Source organism: Pelophylax lessonae (assembly GCF_965119305.1).
Source record: "Pelophylax lessonae genome assembly, chromosome: 12".
NCBI classification, from domain to species: Eukaryota; Metazoa; Chordata; class Amphibia; order Anura; family Ranidae; genus Pelophylax; species Pelophylax lessonae.
In genome coordinates, this window is record NC_138779.1 from 17,551,515 (window position 1) to 17,575,231 (window position 23,717).

Here is a 23,717-nt window from a genome sequence, read left to right on the forward strand (position 1 = left end):
AAACTCCATACTCCATGCCCATACAAAGAGCAGAAAAATAGGCCTAATGCATCAAATGGTCATAATTAGTATGTAAATATAATTCTAATAAATAATAACTATAATAATAAATGGCTTTAATAATAATACATCCTATGCCCTTACCCATTATGGTCATTAAAGAGTGTACAACGAAATGTAGTCGAATGAGTAAGCATAGTTTGAGGTGGGAATAATAACAAGCAAATAGGATATGCAACTTTCGTAAATAAATTAAATGAAACCAAAACACAGGGATAGGGGGCTTATATGGTGGGGCATGTCAAGGGGACAGGATGGTCATCACTTCCTCCATGTTTCCCTCCTTGTTAGGCACCAAGCAAGGGTCATATGAGAGGCCTACTCCGGGGTGGGCTCTATAGCCACGTTCCGGTAGATGACAAATATAAAATAACTCTAGTAAACTCTCTTGATGTTGTATATATACAGTATACTGTGTATATATATATATATATATATATATATATACCAACAAGGTCACTTGTGTATTTAGGAGGGACATGCAGAACCAATGCCCTCTCCACCTGTCCAGCGTATCACCACTACCTCACTCCCAGTAATGGTATGGGATCCCACCATGCACCTAGCGTGGACACCATGCATACACTTCACTTAACACTTTCCCTTCAGTACCTGTGTACAGGTTGAGGGCCCCAGTGGTGCAGATCTGCTCCCATTGCTATGGGAGATGGATTGCCGCTGAAGGAGTGCCAACAACATCTTCCTTGAACATGATGACAATCACAGATAGTAGTTCGGAAGAAAAGTGCAGACATTTCCATAACAATCCTTGTCCCTAACTTCAGGCTTGTGGCTGCCCCAGCATACCTGCTTAGGTTAGATCCATAATTGGTGTCCATAGTGGGTTAAACTCTGATTTTGCCAATTCTCTGGTCCTCCAGGTTCTCATGACAGCTTGGCCGCATTCCAACCCCTGTATTTCCGGGCCCCATCCGACTCTGGCCGTTCCTTACTCTTTTTCCATTGTTAAGTCAGTCTTTTCCCCTCTCTCTCTCAGGTGTGGACCCCCGTTTCTTTTATATCACACTGAACCAGTGGGCCAGACCCAAAAAAAACACGCCAATTAGAAAACCCGGGAACACACTTAACTCTTAGCTTCCCAGCTGGGCAGTGTAAAAAGGCAGCCAAAACTTAAACCTGCCTACAGGCAAACAAAAACCTCTGAGGGCTCAGTCACATCTTTGTGAAGTGAATGTTCATTAATGCGTGTTGTGTGAGTCACAGACATGGATTGTGTTGAGGCAGTGCATTCCTTTAAAAGGGCTGTCAATGCTCCACAATTCAAACAATAATGGACATGAACCATTTTGTATGACACAGCACACTGTCTAGGTGTTTGTGGGCCCTGAGATGGTGTAAGTCTAAATAAAAAGAGGCAAGGGGGATACCCAGGTGCATGGCACAGAAACAGGGAGTCAAAAAGTTAACCCTCTTCAGCCTGCATGCTAAAAGATCACCCCCTTTTGGGACACATTGAGACTACTACTACCAGCCATGACACTCACCATTGACTTGACTTACTTCAGTGTGGGGTGATTGGAATCACCCCCAGGTCATAAGCCATACTGTACCTTCAGGGCCCCACACGCTTATTGAAGGACAGTGTCTTCTTCTCCAGCTGGTGGCTTTGTCTGTTCCTACCTGGCCCAACATACAATTACAAAGTAATTTTAAAAAGTTGAGCAAAGCACTCACTTAGGCTGGGTTCACACTGCTGTGCGGAGTGGCTCACAGTAGGGGTCTGGTGTGTCCCTGTTCTCCGTTTCAGGGACGAATGAGGTCCAACCTGAAATGGGTCAGTAGATGCACAGGACTCTTCTTCCACAGCCATCCCAGAGCTCTGTGAACCGGCTCCCATGAGAGCAGGTCACAGTCTGTGAACCCAGCCTTACTCCACCAGCTTGTTCTTGGTTCAATGCAATGCACCAGACTGTATTCTGCCAGAAGGCCCATAGGTAGGCCCCTGTTCTTCAGATAGCAAAGCCTTGCACATTGTGACCTCCATGCTTGGTCGTAAGGGGCGCTCTGTATCGCAGCGGGCTCCAGCATGGAGACTCAGCCACTAAGTGGAGAACATGAAGTACTGAACTGCTTCCTCCACTACCAGAGGTCCATCACCAGGCACTGTCACCACTCTCTCTGTCAGCTGGCTGTTTCTTCTTGTAAATTCTTCACACCATTAGAGTTAACTTGTGGCGTGTTCTGCACTGAATGTAAACACTTTACTACTTAATCCAGAGGGTTAACCATGGCTTAAACTCTCTGCCTCCCTATTCTCCCAAGTATTGTAATTCTTCACCTAAAACTTCACCTAAAACACCTGCCTAAAACTTTTACACAGTACGCTATATGTAAAGGTCAGTGTAAATTTTTGGCATTATTTAAAGCAGAGCTCCACCCAAATGGGGAAGCTCCGCTTGTTTGCTTCCTCCCCCCTCCACTGCCACATTTGGCACCTTCAAGGGGGAACGGGTACCTGTTTTTGACAGGTACCTGTACTCACTTCCGGGAGACCTCGCCGTGGCGAGGTCCCTCAGAAGTTTGGCCCCCCTCCTCCTTTCCTGTTGCCGGGCCATTCACAAAGCACAGCGTGCTTCACACATGCATAGTAGGGAACAGGCTGTGAAGTCCCAAGTCTTCACTACCAGTTTCCCTTACAATGAATGGCCACACCAGCACCCAAGAGCCAATTGAAAAATCAGCTGGGGTGCCGACATTGCGGATCCCTGGACAGGTAAGTGTCCCTATATTAAAAGTTATCAGCCACAGTATTTGTAGCTGCTGACTTTTGATTTATTGTTGGAGGGGGGTGTAACTCCTCTTTAAGCAACTGTAATAAATAAATGTTCATATGTATGTGGACTTTCAAATTCATAAATAATTCTACATTTCTGGATAGGAAGTAATTTGTGGACACAATTGAATTGTTTTTATTTCTACTTTAGATTTGGGAGACTTCAGAGTAAAATTAGAATATATTGTGTTATTTTGGTCAAAAATAAAATGTTCAGCATGCAATAGTATAAAATTGCCACATGATGGCACTGTTGTAGTAAAATAAAATATAATAAATACACATACTGCATATGAGCTGAATGAAGCCTTACAGGAAACAGATGAATGTGTTCAATGAGACTATACACAGAGCATTAATGATGTGCAACATACAATAAGCAACCAATCAGGTGCAGTTTTCTGTAGTTAGGGTCCTGCAGCACATGTGTGCAGAAATCTAGAGGCCCTGGACTTCCTTATTTGCACATTTTCACATCTTCAGCACATTAGTGCACATGTGCACAACATCATTCTCACCTAGCCAAGACAGAAGGAAATGCTGCCCTGCAAATACAAATATATTTATATATATATATATACAGTATCTCACAAAGTGAGTACAACCCTCACATTTTAGTAAATATTTTATTCTATCTTTTCATGTGACAACACTGAAGAAATGACACTTTGCTACAATGTAAAGTAGTGAGTGTACAGCTTGTATAACAGTGTAAAATTGCTGCCCCCTCAAAATAACTCATCACACAGCCATTAATGTCTAAACCGCTGGCAACAAAAGTGAGTACACCCCTAAGTGAAAATGTCCAATGTGGGTCCAATTAGCCATTTCCCCATGTCAAGTGACTCATTAGTGTTACAAGGTCTCAGGTGGGAATGGGGGGCAGGTGTGTTAAATTTGGTGTTATCGCTCTCACTCTCTCATACTGGTCACTGGAAGTTCAACATGGCACCTCATGGCAAAGAACTCTCTGAGAATCTGAAAAAAAGAATTGTTGCTCTACATAAAGATGGCCTAGGCTATAAGAAGATTGCCAAGACCCTGAAACTGAGCTGCAGCACGATGGCCAAGACCATACAGTGGTTTAACAGGACAGGTTCCACTCAGAACAGGCATCGGCATTGTCGACCAAAGGAGTTGAGTACACGTGCTCAGCGTCATATCCAGAGGTTGTCTTTGGTAAATAGACATATGAGTGCTGCCAGCATTGCTGCAGAGGTTGAAGGGGTGGGGGGTCAGCCTGTCAGTGCTAAGACCATACGCCGCACACTGCATCAAATTTGTCTGCATGGCTGTCGTCCCAGAAGGAAGCCTCTTCTAAAGATGATGCACAAGGAAGCCCGCAAACAGTTTGCTGAAGACAAGCAGACTAAGGACATGGAATACTGGAGCCAGGTCCTGTGGTCTGATGAGACCAAGATAAACTTATTTGGTTCAGATGTTGTCAAGCGTGTGTGGCGGCAACCAGGTGAGGAGTACAAAGACAATTGTGTCTTGCCTACAGTCAAGCATGGTAGTGGGAGTGTCATGGTCTGGGGCTGCATGAGTGCTGCTGACACTGAGGAGCTACAGTTCATTGAGGGAACCATGAATGCCAACATGTACTGTGACATACTGAAGCAGAGCATGATCCCCTCCCTTCGGAGACTGGGCCACAGGGCAGTATTACAACATGATAACGACCCCAAACACACCTCCAAGACAACCACTGCCTTGCTAAAGAAAATGAGGGTAAAGGTGATGGACTGACCAAGCGTGTCTCCAGACCTAATCCCTATTGAGCATCTGTGGAGCATCCTCAAATGGAAGGTGGAGGAGTGCAAGGTCTCTATCATCCACCAGCTCTGTGATAACGTCATGGAGGAGTGGAAGAGGAATCCAGTGGCTCTGGTGAACTCCATGCCCAATAGGGTTAGGGCAATGCTGGAAAATAATGGTAGCCACACAAAATATTGACACTTTGGGCCCAATTTTGACATTGTCACTTAGGGGTGTACTCAATTTTGTTGCCAGCGGTTTAGACATTAATGGCTGTGTGTTGAGTTATTTTGAGGGGACAGCAAATTTACACTGTTATACAAGCTGTACACTCACTACTTTACATTGTAGCAAATTGTAATTTCTTCAGTGTTGTCATATGAAAAGATATATTAAAATATTTACAAAAATGTGAGGGGTGTACTCACTTTTGTGAAATACTGTGTGTGTGTGTGTGTGTGTGTGTGTGTGTGTATATATATATATATATATATATATATAATTTTCTATTACTTTATGCTTACACCATTAATATTATATTATATTATATTATATTTTTGGATTTCGGACCAATTTATCAGGCCTTGGTCTCAAAAAAGTTGAGTACCATTGGTCTAGTGTGACTATTATTCCTGCAGTTAGGCAGATGACCACTAGATGGCAGGCTCACACAGCTAATAGGATTTTGGAATGTAGTACAGAAAGTGGAGGACATAATAAAGCTGCTAAAACTATACCAGGTTTTATTTAAGGAGTTCTCATCCAGGGGTCTCTATACGGTTTTGGGATATTGCTACCAAATGATGGGGGGGGGGGGGGGGAGACTGCTTCTCTAAATAATAACCTTTAAAAATGTTATCTGCATATTTTTAACTCTCCTGTTTGCTCCTATTTGGTCTGTTAAAACTGAACTCTGGGCACAAAACCTTCCATTGAAGTAAATTACTCAATAGCCACAAAGGATATTGTCTGCTTTGTGTGCACCAAATGCCTTTGGCAAAGCCAGATATCACCTTGTAAAAGTAGCAGTGACATCGCTGTGCTGTATATAGCCTGTGCAGAGAGCAGAGCTGTGGGAGGGGCCCATCAGAATCCACCCACTACAGGCTGCCTGCAGAAACCTACAGTATATATTTATATTTGTAGCACTGCCCCCTAGAAGGCTGCTGAGAATTACACTTCTCGGGTCCCCTGGGTTACCCTTAGCAACTGACAGTAGATAAATGGCATTACAGTTCTTGGCTCGGTCAATGATCAGTCCAGTGGATTTGGTTTTTGTGTTTTATTTAGAATTGGGACGGGAGAAGGGATGAGCAGGATACTCCAACTAGTAACTATGCACAATTCCGAGGACAACTGACTGTGGAATGCAGCAAGGCCGCTGCTTCACCTTTCCACTGAAGTGAAGATAAAATGACTGTTCCAGCTTGAAGACTCTCTTCAAGGTTAATAACTTGGCACCCCCTTTACTCTCACTGCGTGTGTGCTGACACCCGTCTGCTGACTCTAGCCACTGGAGTGGTCTCCTTCCTGGGTGGACCCTTTGGCAAGCTCCCTTGTACTCATGGACACTGTTTTTCCAGAGTTGCTCTGCCTTCACCTCCACCGTCAGCTTCCACTGGACCTCTGAGTTCAGCCACACTTTCTGGTCCACTAGGCCGACTGCCTGTGACCACCATCCACAGCAAACAGGAGGAGAGACAGCCGTCACCCTCCTCCTGAGACCTGGCTTCCCGGCCAAAGATGCCCTGTCACATGTGCCCTTGGCCTTTATAGCCTATCCCAGGATGCACCACTGTTTGTGCCAACCCACTGAGATAGTTAAAAAAGCCTGTGTGTCATTGGCTGGGTTTCCTCCACTGTCCAACAGGCTCCCCTATTGGATACAGTGGGGACACTCCCTCAGACCAGACGAATCACACCCTGGACACACGCACCAGGCCTAGCTATTAACCAGGCCCCCCTGATAAGCAGACAAAGCAACTATACTTTCTCTGCCTAGCACCTACCTAGGAGGGTGCTACATATTATATACACACTTTATATTATATTATATTATATTATATTATATTATATTATATTATATTATACTGTATACACACTTTAGTATATCTTTTTAAAAATATTTTATGCACATTTCAGTATATATTTATATATTTTTTGTATTATATTATATACACACTTCAGTATATATTTTGAAAAATTGTATTATAGTATATACACATTTCAATATATTATATTATATTATATTATATTAGATTAGATTAGATTAGATTAGATTTTTGAATTTTGTAAAAATTTACCAGGCCTTGGTCTCAAAAAGGTTGAGTACCATTGGTCTTGTCTAGTGTGACTATTCTCTCTGCAATTAAGCAGATGACCACTAGATGGCAGGCTCACACAACTAATAGGATTTTAGAATGTGTGCAGTCTGTAGTAGAAAAAGTGGAGGACATAATAAAGCTGCTAAACTATACCAGGTCCTATTTAGGGAGTTCTCATCTCTATACTGTTTTGCTAATAAATGATGGGGGGTGGGGGATGAAACTGCATCTCTAAAGAATAACCTTTAAAATTGTTATCTGTATTTTTAATTTCTCCTGTTTGCTCCTATTTGGTCTGTTAAAACGGAACTCCGGGCAAAAAACCTTTAATTGAAGTATATTACTTAACTGCCACAAAGGATATACTGTAGTCCACTTTGTGTGCGCCAAATGTCTTTGGCAAAGCCAGATATCACCTTGTAAGAGTAGCAGTGACATCGCTGTTCTGTACATAGCCTGTTCAAAGAGCAGAGCTGTGGGAGGGGCCCATTAGACCCCACCCACTACAGGCTGCCTGCAGAAACCTACAGTATATATTTATAATACACACTTCAGTAAAAATCTTTATAATTATAATATAACATATACACATTTCTAGGGATGCACCGAAATGAAATTCTTGGCCGAAGCCGAAGCCGAATAATAATAAAATGCTTGGCCGAAGGCCGAAGGCCGAATACCGAACGCGGTGTTTCGCATTTTTTAACATAAAATATGCCCATTAGCGTGCCCCTTAACATAAAATATGCCCATCAGAATGCCCCTTAACATAAAATATGCTCATCAGAGTGCCCCTTAAAATAAAATATGCTCATCAGCATGTCCCTTAGCATAAAATAAGGGGCACGCTGATGGGCTCATTTTATGTTAGGGGGCACTCTGATGGGCACATTTTATGTTAGGGGGCACTCTGATGGGCACATTTTATGTCAGGGGGCACGCTGATGGGCACATTTTATGTCAGGGGGCACGCTGATGGGCACATTTTATGTTAGGGGGCACTCTGATGGGCAAAACAAAACATTTAAATCAGCATTGCTCTTAACATAAAATATGCCCATTAGCGTGCCCCTTAAAATGAAATATGCCCATCAGAGTGCCCCTTAACATAAAATATGCTCATCAGCATGTCCCTTAGCATAAAATAAGGGGCACGCTGATGGCCACATTTTATGTCAAGGGGCACTTTATAGGGCACTGTGGCAACAACATATGGCAGTCTGCACACTAATGCTTGTGCAGCTGCCAGCAACTGTATTCTTCTCTCCCAAATGTGCTCAGCTGCACATCACATACCTCTATAACTGCAGCCAGAGCCAAATGCCGCGAACAGGGGGGGGCGGGGCGTGGACCAAGTGTGAAGGAGCCGCCAGTCAGGAGCAGGGGGCGGGACGCGCGCGTGACGTCACACCCCCCTACGCGGCCGGACAGGACACCAGCGGGAAGTGAGCCGCGAGCCGCGGTCAGGGCGGAAGCTACAGAGAATGCATACATATCAGAGGGTTACTGCAGAGGACATAATAGAGGACCGCGAGCCGCAATGAGGTGAGAGACATTGTTCGGCTTAAATTATTCGGCCTTTTGATTTATTCGGCCGAACACCGAAAGTGCCATTTTCCCTATTTTCGGCCGAATAATGTTCGGCCGCCGATTATTCGGTGCATCCCTACACATTTCAGTATATATTTATAATATTTTGTATTATATTATATTATATTATATTATATTCACACTTTATATTATATTATATTAGATTAGATTAGATTAGATTAGATTAGATTAGATTAGATTAGATTAGATTTTTGGATGTTGGAAGAATTTATCAGGCCTTGGTCTCAAAAAGGTTGAGTGCCACTGGTCTAGTGTGACTATTGTCCCTGCAGTTAGGCAGATGATCACTAGATGGCAGGCTCACACAGCTAATAGGATTTTGGAATGTTTGCAGTCTGTAGTACAAAAATTGGACATATAAAAGCTGTTAAACTATACCAGGACCTATTTAAGGAGTTCTCATCCAGGGGTCTCTATACTGTTTGGGGTATTGCTACCAAAATGATGGGGGGTGGGGGATGAGACTCTAAAGAATTATCTCTGGGAACAACCCAAAATTTGGGGTTTTCTTTTACTTCCACTTTCAATGATAATGGTAAACAGGACAAATAGAGAGGGTGAATCTCCTTAACCACTTAAGCCCCGGAAGATTTTACCCCCTTCCTGACCAGGGCCTATTTTGCGATACGGCACTGCGTGACTTTAACAGACAATTGCGCGGTCGTTCGACGCTATACCCAATTGAAATTGACGTCCTTTTTCCCCACAAATGGAGCTTTCCTTTGGTGGTATTTGATCATCTGTGCGATTTTTACTTTTTGCGCTATAAACAAAAAAAGAGCGACAATTTTGAAAAAATAACAATATTTAATACAGTAATCAGTGCTATACATATGCACTGTTACTGTAAAAATGACACTGGGATGGAAGGGGTTAACTTTATTGGAGAGGGAGGGGTTAAGTGTGTCCCTAGGGGCGTGCTTCTTACTGTGATTGGAAGTGGCTGTGTGTGTAACAGCACAGATCAACGGTCCTAAATAGCAGGACCGAGTGATCAGTGCTTTTACACAGGGAAGAATGACAGGCGGCTTTGTTTACATTAGCCGCCTGCCTTTCTCCCTCTCCACCCGACGATCGCGAGTGACCGGCGGACATCGGGTCCGCCGGTCACACGCGCCGGCATCTTCGGGTACGAGCGGGGGTGGGAGCGCGCCTCCGGCGGCCCGCGCTCGCCCCCTATTCGCTCCCAGGCTAGTGACGTACCGGTACGTCACTTTGCCTGGGAGGGGATGACCGCTGCCGTATATAGTCGGGCGGCGGTCGGCAAGTGGTTAATGGGGACACAGACAGCAATAAAAACTGACAGGGGTTCTAATCCTACTCCACTCTATCCAAAACGAATGAAAACGTTTTGCCTTTAGTGTTACTATAAACCCACAAGTGTTTTTTTTTTTTTGTTTTACCTCTACTATTCCTTTGTATTGGCTTCTAAAATTTACAAATGCAGTAATTTAGAAATGGGATGAAAGTTCTGACATTTAGAAACAGTTTTTGAAAGATAAAGGGAAAGGAAGTGAGTTAATGGCAGGATCAAAATAAAGAGAGAAACGTGTAAAAAAAAAAGGAAAACGAATGCAGCTAAGACCAGTAAGCTGCAGTTCTATCAATTTTTGTTCTTGGGTTAAGATGAACTTTGGGGTTGATTTACTTAAACTGGAGAGTGCAAAATCTAGTGCAGGCATAGAAGCCAATCAGCTTCCAGGTTTTATTGTCAAAGCTTAATTGAACAAGCTGAAGTTGGAAGCTGATTGGCTGCCATACAGAGCTGCACCAGATTTTGCACTCCAGTTTTAGTAAATCTCCCCCCCCCCCCCCCCCCAGTATGAACTATAAGAAGACCTTGCATTCTATTGGTCTTCAATTGGTAGTGGTTGTGTTGTCACCTTTAACACCCTTCAGTTTGCAGTTCACTGTTCACTTTATTATTTGTACAGATTGGCTGGAAATTCACACGGGGTCCATTTATCTTTTCAGGGTGGCGTGAAAGTCTTAATTACGGGGCCATGGCAAGAAGCCAGCAATAACTACAGCTGCTTGTTTGATCAGATCTCAGTGCCTGCATCTCTAATACAGCCTGGTGTTCTACGCTGCTACTGCCCAGGTAAGCCTCACCTGCCCTATCAAGTCATCTATCAAGTCATCTATACTCCATTCTATACTTCATGTCCAGTTTGTAGGTCTGTACATTTCTTCCATAGGTTTATCCTAGATTGTGTACAGCTCCGGTGCCCAATCTGCGGGCCAAGGACCACATGCTGCCCTTTGGTATATGATGTGCATCCCTCAGACCTCAGCAGTCTATAGTGGGAACATTGATTAGGGTAATAGCATTGATCTCTACCAGCCTCATGTAACATCTTCCCAGCTTCGTATTGTCTTTTCCAGCATCTCCTCAGCCAACAATGTATCCGGTCCTCACTCTCTGACCCTCATTTCCTCTATTATGTCTGCAGTCTCTGACAGTCCTCTCAAGCATTTCAAAAGAGAAACACAAGGGGGTACCAGCTAAGTGCAGCATCAATGGGTTTATTATGATAAAAAAGCCAAGTGAAAACTCACAGAAATATAAAATTAAAAGAGCTTATCTGCAGCCATGCCACCTTGGATGGAAGGTGCATAAAAGTTTGCAGAACCCAAGTTCTGCCTATTTTGGTGGACTTTACTGGCAGTGTATTGAGACACAGTTAGTAAAAAATTAGTAAACTTTTATTCACATAGTAGTCACTGAACATTGGGACATAAATAATGTCCAAGGCAAGTATACAAAAGTCATACATCACAAGTATACAAAAGACATACATCACAAGTATACAAAAGACATACATCACAAGTATACAAATGGAATACATCACAAGTATACAAAAGACATACATCACAAGTATACAAAAGACATACATCACAAGTATACAAAAGACATACATCACAGGAATACATTCTAAAAACAGCATGCAACAGGATATAAGACAGAGAGCACCCACTCCTGGTGGGGGAGATAGGGTAATCCTATATAACCGACAATGTGCAGTGGAGTGGACAGGTTCCAATAGTAGATATGACAGCCAGTAGGTCGACGCATTTCGCAACCCTTAGCTTTATCAAGACCAAGCTGTAAGTCTGTCTTTATTTATGTCTGTCATTTAAGACCCTGCACCCGAGCTCAATCTGTGGATCCATCAGGGGGACTTCAACATCCAAGCCATACAAACCACATATGCATTACTATCTGTGTGTATACCACACTAAATCCTCATCTCAATATTTAAGAGAGACTGTAAGGAGGTGACCTTGACCTATAGGGTCCAATAACCACCTTTATTATCAGCCAAAACCTTTAAACGCTCATAACTGAGAAAATAGGAATCATCATAACAGGGATCCCCAGCAGAAGATGAATATAACACCATATAGGTAATGATCTCCTATAGGATGCCCTGTATGTCCCAGGGAGCCATAATCCGTGCAGGTACCTGTTGCCAAAAGGATGGAAGGTGTCCACCAGAAGAGCCGCTTGTGACAGCAAACACTGTGTTGTCAGTGAGGAAACCAAGTCCAATGTTCAAGGAAGTAAGGAGAGCCACTGTGGGACACAAGGCAGGATGTGATGACACACCACTGGTGAGCTGGTTGCTATGGTAATGCGCTCTGGAACTCCTATTGGCTCCTTTCTCAAGCATTTCATATATTGAACATGGCCCTTTGGTGATGTAAAGGGCTGCATTTGATGTCCCCTTTCGTTCATAAGTTGACAACCACTGGTGTACAGGGTTCATTCTTTAGTACAGAGGAACAGAGAGGAAAGTAGGCAGGGACACCCTACACTCCCCTGGTGGACAGGAACAAGGCTATGGATAAGCTCAGGTGGGTTCAGATCCTAGTCTGAACCCACCTGTGCAAGCCTATTAGGATGTTGTGACCTGTACTGGACCAATCATCTTTGGTTGGGATATTTCCAGCCCTGCAGCCACACGGATGCAAGGGGCTGCAGGGCGCGGAAGGCCTCATCCACTGATAGTGGGCCCAGTACAGGTGACAGCTTCCTGGTAGACTCCATCAGGTGGGGTTAGACTAGGATCAGAACACACCTGAGCTCATCGTTACTTGAGAGATTTTCACTGATAGAACATCCAAGGCTTAAAAGGATCCAGGGCCAACTCATAAATTAATGTTGGGTGGACTGGTCCTTAAAAACATTTCAGGTTTCCTGGAAGACTACATCATGGCAGAAGGAACACAGCAACGACCAGCTTTGTAACACAAAAGCACCACTGATATAGCTGGCCAGGTGCTAGTCTGAGGGGCTTTTTTGCGATGCTTGGCACCTTGCTCCTGCGCTCAGAATCAGGTTCTCAGACTGCCTCTATCTCGGGACTCTCACTTGGCATCCACTAATGGCTAAGCCTTGCTGCCCTCTACGACCGGGGTGGTCGACAAAGTACTGTAGACATAAACAAAAAGAAGGGCGCACCAGCCTAGCGCATTATCCTCAGTAAGCTTTTTATTGATAAAATATTTAAAAAATGGCTACTCACAAACATGCGATGTAAACCAGCATATTAACTCTATCGTACAACGTCCATGATGTAAGAGTCCAATATCTCATGAAAATTAAAGGCTAACGTGTTTCGAGGCTGTGCCTCTTCCTCAGAGCCTCTGAGAGTTAGCCTTTAATTTTCATGAGATATTGGACTCTTACATCATGGACGTTGTACGATAGAGTTAATATGCTGGTTTACATCGCATGTTTGTGAGTAGCCATTTTTAAAATATTTTATCAATAAAAAGCTTACTGAGGATAATGCGCTAGGCTGGTGCGCCCTTCTTTTTGTTTATGTCTACAGTGCTAGTCTGAGGGGCAACTATCTCCTGGAGGAATGAGCTAAGGTTCATAGGAAACTGTTACATGACAGCAGGTTGCCATCTCTATAAGCTGCAGCCATGGAATTCAGTACCCAGCAGTTGCACATGACAAGGGTTCAGGGATGCTGGTGACATATATGACCTAATATGACCAACAAAAGAGTGGCAATGCTGGTGACATCATTAACCTAAAATGGCCAACAAAGGGTCAGGGATGCTGGTGACATCATTATTCTAAAATGATCAACAAAAAGGGTTGGGATGCTGGTGACATTATTGACTTCATATGGCCAACAAAGGGATGCTGGTGACATAATTTACCTAATTCGGCCAACAATAGGGCGGAGATACTGGTGACATCATTGCTTAATATGGCCACATGGCCATATTTGGACAGTGTCCTTGACTAAATGTGGCCATATTAAGTCAATGATGTTACTGTCATCGCCACTCTGTAACTGCTGGTAACAAAGCCTTGGTGATTCCAGAGACATCTCTGCCTAATATGGCCAACAAAAAGGCGAAGATGCTGGTGGTGACATAATTGACCTAATGTGGCCAGCAAAAGAGCAGGGATGCCGGTGACATCATTGACCTAATATGGCCAACAAAGGAGTGAGGATGCTGGTGACATCATTAACCTAACATGACCCTGTGGCCATATTAGGTCAGTGATGTCACCGGCATCCCTGCCCCCCCAGCCGCACGTAACAAAGGGATTACTAACGTAACCCAGGGGATGCTGGTGACATCAATGACCTAATATGACCAACAAAGGCGTAGAATTGCTATGGCCATATTTGGACAATGCCATTGACCAAATGGGGCCATATTAGGACAATGATGTCACCGTTGTTCCCCGCCACACAATCAAACGTAGCAAAGGGCTGTAGATGCCGCTGACATTGTTGACCTAGTATGGCCACATGGCCATATTTGGTAATGACATTGTCCAAATATGGCCATGTGGACATATTAGATTAAGGATGTCACTGGCTTCCCTACTGCACATAACAAAGGGGATACTCATGTAACAAAGGCGATGCTGATGACACCATTGGCCTAATATGGCCAACAAATGGGTGGGGTTACGGGTGACGTCATTGACCTAATATGATCAAAAGGGAGGGGAGGGGAGGGTGCTGGTGACATCATTGGCCTCATATGGCCATATTTGGAGAATGTTATTGACCAAATATGGACATGTGACCATATTAGTTCAATTTTGTCACCAGCGTCCCCGCCCCACAGCCAAACATAAAAAAAGCATGTAGATGTCAGTGACCTCATTGACCTAATATGACCATAAGGCTATATTTAGTAATGACATTGTCCAAATATGGCCATGTGGTCATATTATATGAATGATGTCAGGGGCATCCCCACTTCTTTATTACCTGTAGCTGCAGGATGGAGAATTCCAGATTGGAGTGGAGACCTGCTGTCATGTGACCGTTTTCTGCAGGTTCGGCCTGAACCCTAGCTCATCCTTAAACCTGGCAGCTTCTACACTCGTGGGGAAAAGGTTCAGACTTGTGCGGCATATTTGTATCACAGCAATTGATCTAGTTGACAATTGTTTTAAATTCCTTTAAAATCTTACCGCTAAAAATTTTCATGAAAGCCATCAAACACACTTACTGTCTTGATTTGCCCCCGTTTTTACCAAGTTGAGAACATTTACTGACACTTAATGTTGGGTTTTCACAGTTGATTGGCTAAGAGCACGTTTGCTGATCTTGTCCAAAGGAAGTTTTTAACCTTAACCACTTAACCACTTAAGCCCCGGAGGATTTGGCTGCTAAAAGACCAGGGGGTTTTTTGAGATTTTTTACTGCGTGACTTTAACGGACAATTGCGCGGTCGTGCAACGCTGTACCTAAACTAATTTGATGTCCTTATTTTCCCACAAACAGAGCTTTCTTTTGGTGGTATTTGATCACCTGTGCGATTTTTTGATCATGCGCTATAAACAAAAAAAGAGCGTAAATTTTGCAAAAATAACAATATTTTTCACATTTTTTTATATGAAATTCCCCCCCCCCCCCCCAAAAAAAAATGGAAAAATCTAATTTGTTTAACATTTTAGGCCAATTTGTTTTATGCTACATATTTTTGGTAAAAAAAATCGCAAAAAGCGTATTTTGATTGGTTTGCGCAAAAGTTATTGCGTTTACTAACAAAGGGAAAGATTGTTGTCATTTTTGTTGGGTTTTTTTTAACGAGTAATGGCGGCGATCTGCGATTTTTTTTGCGGGACTGCGACTTTGCGACGGACAGATCGGACCCCTGACTGATATTTTTGACACTTTTGGGGTTACCAGTGACATTACTACAGTAATCAGTGCTATACATATGCACTGTTACTGTAAAAATTACACTGGCAGTGAAGGGGTTAACTTTTTTTGAGAGGGCGGGATTAAGTGTGTCCCTAGGGGCGTGATTCTAACTGTGATTGGATGTGGCTACTGGTGTAGGAACAGTGATCAACGGTCCTACATAGCAGAACCGTCTGATCTCCATTCTTACACAGGGGAGAATGACAGGCGGCTTTGTTTACATTAGCTGCCTGCCTTTCTCCCGGTGTAACGGACAATCGCGAGTGCCCGGCGGACATCGGATCCGCCGGGCACACGCGCGGGGGGGTCCGTGACCGAGTGGGCGTAGAGCCTCACAGGCTAGCGACGTAGTCCTACGTCGCTTTGCCTGTGAGGGGCTGACCGCCGCAGTAAATAGTCGTGTGGCGGTCGGCAAGTGGTTAAAATACCCATTTACATATGCTTGCATTCTTCCTATGTATACACACCACAGAAAAATTATATTACACAAAAATGATATTACACAAAATATGCGGGAGATATGTGCCAAGAGGCGAGAAGTGCAGATCAAGGTGTTAAAAGTGCATAGAATTAGCCAAGTTTAATAATTGTGTTATATATTATTTAGCCAATTATTTATGTTTAATTATTATTTAAACAACTTAAACAAATAATTAAGTCATTAAATTGATCATTGAAATGCAATTGATTACAATAAATTCATTTACAAACCCGATTCCAAAAAAGTTGGGACACTGTACAAATTGTGAATAAAAACAGAATGCAATGATGTGGAAGTTTCAAATTTCAATATTTTATTCAGAATACAACATATATTACATATCAAATGTTTAAACTGAGAAAATGTTTCATTTTAAGGGAAAAATAAGTTGATTTTAAATTTCATGGCATCAACACATCTCAAAAAATTTGGGACAAGGCCATGTTTACCACTGTGTGGCCTCCCCTCTTCTTTTTATAACAGTCTGCAAACGTCTGGGGACTGAGGAGACGTTGCCCAAGTTTAGGAATAGGAATGTTGTCCCATTCGTGTCTAATACAGGCTTCTAGTTGCTCAACTGTCTTAGGTCTTCTTTGTTGCATCTTCCTCTTTATGATGTGCCAAATGTTTTCTATGGGTGAAAGATCTGGACTGCAGGCTGGCCATTTCAGTACCCGGATCCTTCCTCTACGCAGCCATGATGTTGTAATTGATGCAGTATGTGGTCTGGCATTGTCATGTTGGAAAATGCAAGGTCTTCCCTGAAAGAGACGACGTCTGGATGGGAGCATATGTTGTTCTAGAACTTGGATATACCTTTCAGCATTGATGGTGCCTTTCCAGATGTGTAAGCTGCCCATGCCACACGCACTCATGCAACCCCATACCATCAGAGATGCCGGCTTCTGAGCTGAGCGCTGAGAACAACTTGGGTTGTCCTTGTCCTCTTTAGTCCGGATGACATGGTGTCCCAGTTTTCCAAAAAGGAAATTTTCAAATTTTGATTCGTCTGACCACAGAACAGTTTTCCACTTTGCCACTGTCCATTTTAAATGAGCCTTGGCCCAGAGAAAACGCCTGCACTTCTGGATCATGTTTAGATATGGCTTCCTTTTTGGCCTATCGAGTTTTAGACGGCAACGGCGAATGGCACGGTGGATTGTGTTCACCGACAATGTTTTCTGGAAGTATTCCTGAGCCCATGTTGTGATTTCCATTGCAGTAGCATTCCTGTATGTGATGCAGTGCCGTCAAAGGGCCCGAAGATCACCGCCATCCAGTATGGTTTTCTGGCCTTGACCCTTACGCACAGAGATTGTTCCAGATTCTCTGAATCTTTGGATGATATTATGCACTGTAGATGATGATAACTTCAAACTCTTTGCAATTTTGCTCTGAGAAACTCCTTTCTGATATTGCTCCACTATTTTTCACCGCAGCATTGGGGGAATTGGTCATCCTCTTAACATCTTGACTTCTGAGGGACACTGCCACTCCGAGAGGCTCTTTTTATACCCAATAATGTTGCCTATTGACCGAATAAGTTGCAAATTGGTCCTCCAGCTGTTCCTTATATGTACATTTAACTTTTCCGGCCTCTTATTGCTACCTGTCCCAACTTTTTTGGAATGTGAAGCTCTCATGAAATCCAAACTGAGCCAATATTTGGCATGGCATTTCAAAATGTCTCACTTTCAACATTTGATATGTTATCTATATTATATTGTGAATAAAATACAGTATAAGTTTATGATATTTGTAAATTAGTCCATTCCTTTTTTACTCACAATTTGTACAGTGTCTTTGTGTTTAAGCTGCATAATGTACACTAAATAATGTTCGTATAAGCCCAGTAACCTATGTGATGTGTGTGCAGGGGTTCATGGAAGTGTGAACCCAAGCTCCTGCCAATGGTAAGTGTATGTACACAAGACAGGGTGCAATACTACATTTAACCACATGATGGCAGTAGGTGAGCAGTGTACCAACAGTGACTGCTCTGTATATTCTTGACATCCAGGGAGAAGTAAATTCCAACATTTTAGAAAAGCCTTCCTTATATCCATACATTGACCCCCAAAGGACCAGAAATGTGGCTCAGGTTAAAGTGAACCCATCTATCTACCCATCTCTCTCTCTAACTCTCTCTGATACCTCCTAGCCTCTCCACATAGAAAAGAGACACATGTAGTAATCCCTCTAAAAACTATGATTTTCCCACAAATAGTTTTTGCTTATAATAACATTTAGAAATAACAAGTCAATCATTTAGAACCTTAAACCCAACCAGTGGCCCTTTGGCAGTTTTTGTGCAGCCCTCGGGGTCCCAGCAGCTACTAATCTGTGTTTCCTTAGTTCCCTGATAAAACAGTGATTTCTAGCAGTCTCATGTAATATGTCTCCAGGTAATTACTTTCTCCTGAAGCATGTCTCCAGTCTCCAATAACTTCTATATCTTGTTCACAGTCTCTGACAGTCTCCTGTATCATGTCTGCAGTCTCTGACCATCCCTTGTATAATGTCTGCAGTCTCTGACCATTTCCTGTATCATGTCTGCAGTCTCTGATCCTCTCTTGTATCATGTCTGCCGTCTCTGACCATCTCCTGTATCATGTCTGCAGTCTCTGACCATCTCTTCTATCATGCCTGCCATCTTTGACCATCTATTGTAGCACGTCTGCAGTCTCTGACCATGTCCTGTATTATGCCTGCAGCCTCTGACCATCTCTTATATCATATCTATCTGTCTATCTATCTATCTTGCTTTCTCTTTGTGAGATAATACTGAACTTACTTTTTTGGAATCAGGGAACATTTTTCTTTTTTGACACCATATCAGCCCGGTGGGTCTGTGTGATTTATATGACAATAGTTGTTGTTTTGCCTCTATACAGAAGAGTGAACGTCCTCCGTAGAAGGCTCCCAGGGAGGACACCCAGGACGGCTCTCTCCATTAAGTGATCCATTAATGGGTCGGAGAGGCTGCCCCATAAATCACCATTGGGGTGGAGCAGCTGCAGCGTTGTCTTGGGTTTTTTGTATTGAGGATATGGTTATAGCTCAGAGGAAGCAATTATCCATGTAAAAGTGACATTAGAGCCACATTACCGCATGCAAACACAAGGAGGAAATGCTTGCAGACTTTCAGATATAAATTACTGTGCAGTCCTGCAAGTGGAAAACAAAATTAATTTCATATTATGTGTATTGATTTTCCAGTGTGATGCCCAAGGAATGGAACGAGCCATCGCGCTCTGAAGACCTAAATTATAACTCGGCTAAATTTACACATTAGCCAGAGTAGCTGCATGGAACTGGGATGGGGGGTTGGGTTTGGGGTGACGTGTTCAAGTGCCATTGTCACTTAGCAGGAATGTTCAGTGGCTTTCAGGTGTCATCGTCAGTCATTAATAATATGATGTATTGAGGTGGATCTCCAGCCAAAACTTCTTTTCTAGATTTGAATTGAATAGGGAAATGTTAGGACATCTGATGATGGCCATATACACACTTCAGTAAATGCACGATTTCTTTCCTTCCGACAAGAATAATCAATCTATAGTCACATCACATTATCGGTATGCCACACAACAGAAGTGGGCTTTGATCAATAGTTCAACTACAATGATATCTTCTGATCATAAATGATTGATTATGTCTTTGTTTCTTCATGTAATCTCCAGGGCTGGGACAAGGGGTGGGCAGGAGGGGAAGTCACCCTGACACCACATGCTCCAGATCAGTGACTTCCAACTTCCAACTGTAGGCATGTGCGGTTCATTTTGTTCCGCATAAATATTTAGACAAATTTTTAATTATTCTGAGATTCGGATACATCCGAATACCCAAATTACAGTATAAACAAAGTTTACCAAATGCACGGAATAACGAAACGAAATGTTTTCAAATTTCCGAAATCTGAATTGAAATTTGATTAGAATTTTACATCCTATTCCAGTTGAATTCGAACTGTAAACATATTTCTGAAATCAAGACTGTGTGTGTTATTAGAGTACCATTTCGAAATAATGTTTTTTTTGTTAAGCCAAAGATGATTTAACCACTTCTGGACCGGAAGATTTTCCCCCTTAAAGCGGTAGTATCCTGCTTTTTTCCACTTTTAACTACAGGTAAGCCTATAATAAGGCTTACCTGTAGGTACAATTAATCAGAGATGTATAGTAACGAAGTAGAACTACTTAAGTACTGTACTTAAGTACCGAAATGCGGTATCTGTACTTTCCTAGAGTAGAATTTTTTTCTCCTACTTCTACTTTTACTTCACTACATTTTTTCGATGATTTCGATACTTCTACTCAAGTATTTTTTTTTTGTGCTGCATAGTTACTCGTTACTTTTAAAAAAATTACCACTGCCAGAACAGTAGATGGCAGGTTACATAAAGCTCAAAAAAATGTGTATAATGTCATTTGTAAATCAGCGCATACGAAAATAAAGGCTGTGTATAATAAAAGCTGCTATACCAAATCTTTCCAATAAAAAGAAAATATGAAACAAACAAATAAATGGTGCTACAGCGCTTAAAGTGCATCAAGAAACTACTAACAAACACAGGTTAATCATTTGAATAAATCATTTTAATAATAAAAAACAATATGATGTTCAAACTTTTGACTTCTTTATTTAATAACTACATAACACAGTACTTGTACTTCTACTTTCAGTACTTGAGTAGAATTTTTTTTTCAAAACTACTGGTACTTTTTACTTTTAGTACTTAAGTAGCAATTTTTTTGAAAAAACTACTTGCAATACTTAAGTAAAAAAAATGTTGAATACTTTAGTACTTCTACTTAAGTAACTTTTTCTGCGAGCACTTCCACTTCTACTCAAGTCACTTTTTGATCGAGCACTTGTACTTTTACTCAAGTAGAAATTTTGAGTACTTTATACAAGTCTGCAATTAATATATCCTAAACCGGAACGGTTTAGGAGATATTTGCAGTGCATGCGGCCGCTCACACGAGCGGTGGACCTTCAGCTTCCCTTGCTGGGAGCTTGCCGGAAAATTACTCCCGCACGTATGCCAATCACAGCGCCGGAGCCGACGAACCCGGAAGAGACGACGAGGGATCATGTCAGCTCCCACAGCGGTGTCCGGGGGTCCGTGTCGGGGCTTCGTTCTAAGGTAAGTAATTCATAATGAGCTAGTATGCAATGCATACTAGCTCATTATGCCTTTGTCTTGCAGGGTTTTTTTTTTTTTTTTTTCAGGTTTACAACCGCTTTAATGACCAGGCCATATTTTGCGATTCAGCACTGCAATACTTTAACGGACAATTGCGCAGGCGTGCGGCGCTGTACCCAAATAAAATTGATGTCCTTTTTTTCCCACAAATAGAGCTTTCTTTTGGTGGTATTTGATCACCTCTGCCATTGTTATTTTTTGCACTATAAACAAAAAAAAGCGACAATTCTGAAAAAAAATATATATATATATATATATATTTTTCACATTCTGCTATATAACATTCCCAAAAAAAAAATTTAAAATCAAAATTGTTTAACATTTTAGGCCAATTTGTTTTCTGCTACATATTTTTGGTAAAAAAATAAAATCGCAATAAGCGTATTTTGATTGGTTTGCGCAAAAGTTATCGTGTCTACAAACTACGGGAAAGATTTATGTCATTTTATGTCATTATTGTTTTTTTCTTTTGTTTTTTACTAGTAATGGCAGCGATGTGTGATTTTTAGCAGGACTGCAACATTACGGCGGACAGATTGGACCCCTAACTGACATTTTTGACACTTTTGGGGGGACCAGTGACATCACTACAGTAATCAGTGCTATACATATGCACTGTCACTGTAATAATGACACTGGCAGGGAAGGGGTTAACCCTATGGGTGATCAAAGGGTTAAATGTATGCCTTATGCTTACTGACGTGTGTGGGGGGAGGGGAGTTCTGTGACAGAGATGGCAGGTTCAGCTATGCTGAATCTAGTGATCTCTTTCTGTCTGTCACTGAGAAGATCCGCCTGCTTTGTTTACATAAGCAGGCGGGTCTTCTCACACTTTCCCTGATGATCAGGGAAGGGAGGTGGCGATCACCGCCTCTCCTCCTCCAGCCCCACTCCCGCTGTGTCAAGGTCCATAAAGACATGGATGAGTGAGTTTGGGGTGGAGGAGCCTCAACCCTTTGAGATGAATTAGAGCGGAGACTGCGATGCAGGCCTTCTCGTCCACATTAGTGCCTGACCTCACAAATGCACTTCTGGAAGAAAGGTTCGATCTGCTAAATGTCCACTTCGCCCCCCTTATACTACGGTGGTTGGAGGTCCTGAAAACCACAGAGAGCAGCGCCACAGAAAGGTTGCTCTCTGCAGTATTCTCCTGTAAGTCCAGGGCGAGTAGCAAAGCCTTGACACCCTAGGGACATAAGAAGTGGGTTGAGTGGGAATCTTTTCCTTGACTAGACTTGGGCTCAAAGCTGCAACTCATATGTACAAAGCCTAACAGTCATCCACATGAAAAAACGTGTGCGTAGCAAGTAAATCCTCCTTCTCAGCATTTCAAAACTGAGTCAGGAAAAAAAAAAAAAATGGCCCCATGAACCAATGGTTGTTTCCTTCCTGTGCTTCACGCGTCAGTCATGTGATGGCGAAGATGCGCCAACTCTGCATTTACATTGTTTCCATTATTATCTATCACCTGACAATGCAGTACAGCAAAGTCTATCCCACAATGCCTTGTTCCCGGCTCACCTATTGTTGTTTTTTTTGCTGGTTCAGTAAATATCACCTGTAAATACATTTCCAGGCCGGACACAAAGGAAAAGACATCTGTTTAGTAAACTGCTTGCTTTTATTTTACTGGTGATGAGCTAATGTGAGAACGCAATCTGACATATTGCCAATCCTAATTGCTAATGTGTCTAAAGTCCCCGCTTACTTGAAGCTTTTACATTGGCTGTCAGAGCCGTACAGGAAGGGACACAGCCGGTCATACTGCTAATAGAGGATCGTTAGCACGCTATCAATATCATTAGCGAAAAAACAAAGGCTTGTTCTGTGTTTACCTGAAAATATCAGTGCATTTGAGCTCATTTTATAACGCTAAGAGATGCATGGCGTCATGTGACCGAGGAAGGCAAAACACTTACACATTTTCTATTTCTACCCATTCCATACAAGCTGTTTTATTGCCAGTTTTTTTTTTTAATTTGTAGCACCCTCCTAGGTAGGTGCTAGTGAGGACATGGCTCGTTTGGTGGGGGGTGAGTGTAGCACCCTCCTAGGTAGGTGCTAGTGAGGACATGGCTTGTTTGGTGGGGGGTGAGTGTAGCGCCCTCCTAGGTAGGTGCTAGTGAGGACATGGCTCGTTTGGTTGGGGGTGAGTGTAGCGCCCTCCTAGGTAGGTGCTAGTGAGGACATGGCTCGTTTGGTGGGGGGTGAGTGTAGCGCCCTCCTAGGTAGGTGCTAGTGAGGACATGGCTCGTTTGGTGAGGGGGTGAGTGTAGCACCCTCC

General features: G+C 42.7%; 1 protein-coding gene across 9 annotated transcripts in view; it reads left to right on the forward strand.

Moving 5' to 3' along the window:
- Positions 1–23,717, forward strand: part of CAMTA1 (calmodulin binding transcription activator 1) — a 2,131,086-nt gene that overhangs the window by 1,867,299 nt on the left and 240,070 nt on the right. For all 9 annotated transcript variants that reach the window (XM_082273273.1, XM_082273274.1, XM_082273270.1 and 6 more), the window contains one exon: positions 10,522–10,648. In XM_082273273.1, the coding sequence (XP_082129399.1) occupies positions 10,522–10,648 (127 nt within the window). The remainder of the gene's footprint in view (positions 1–10,521; positions 10,649–23,717) is intronic.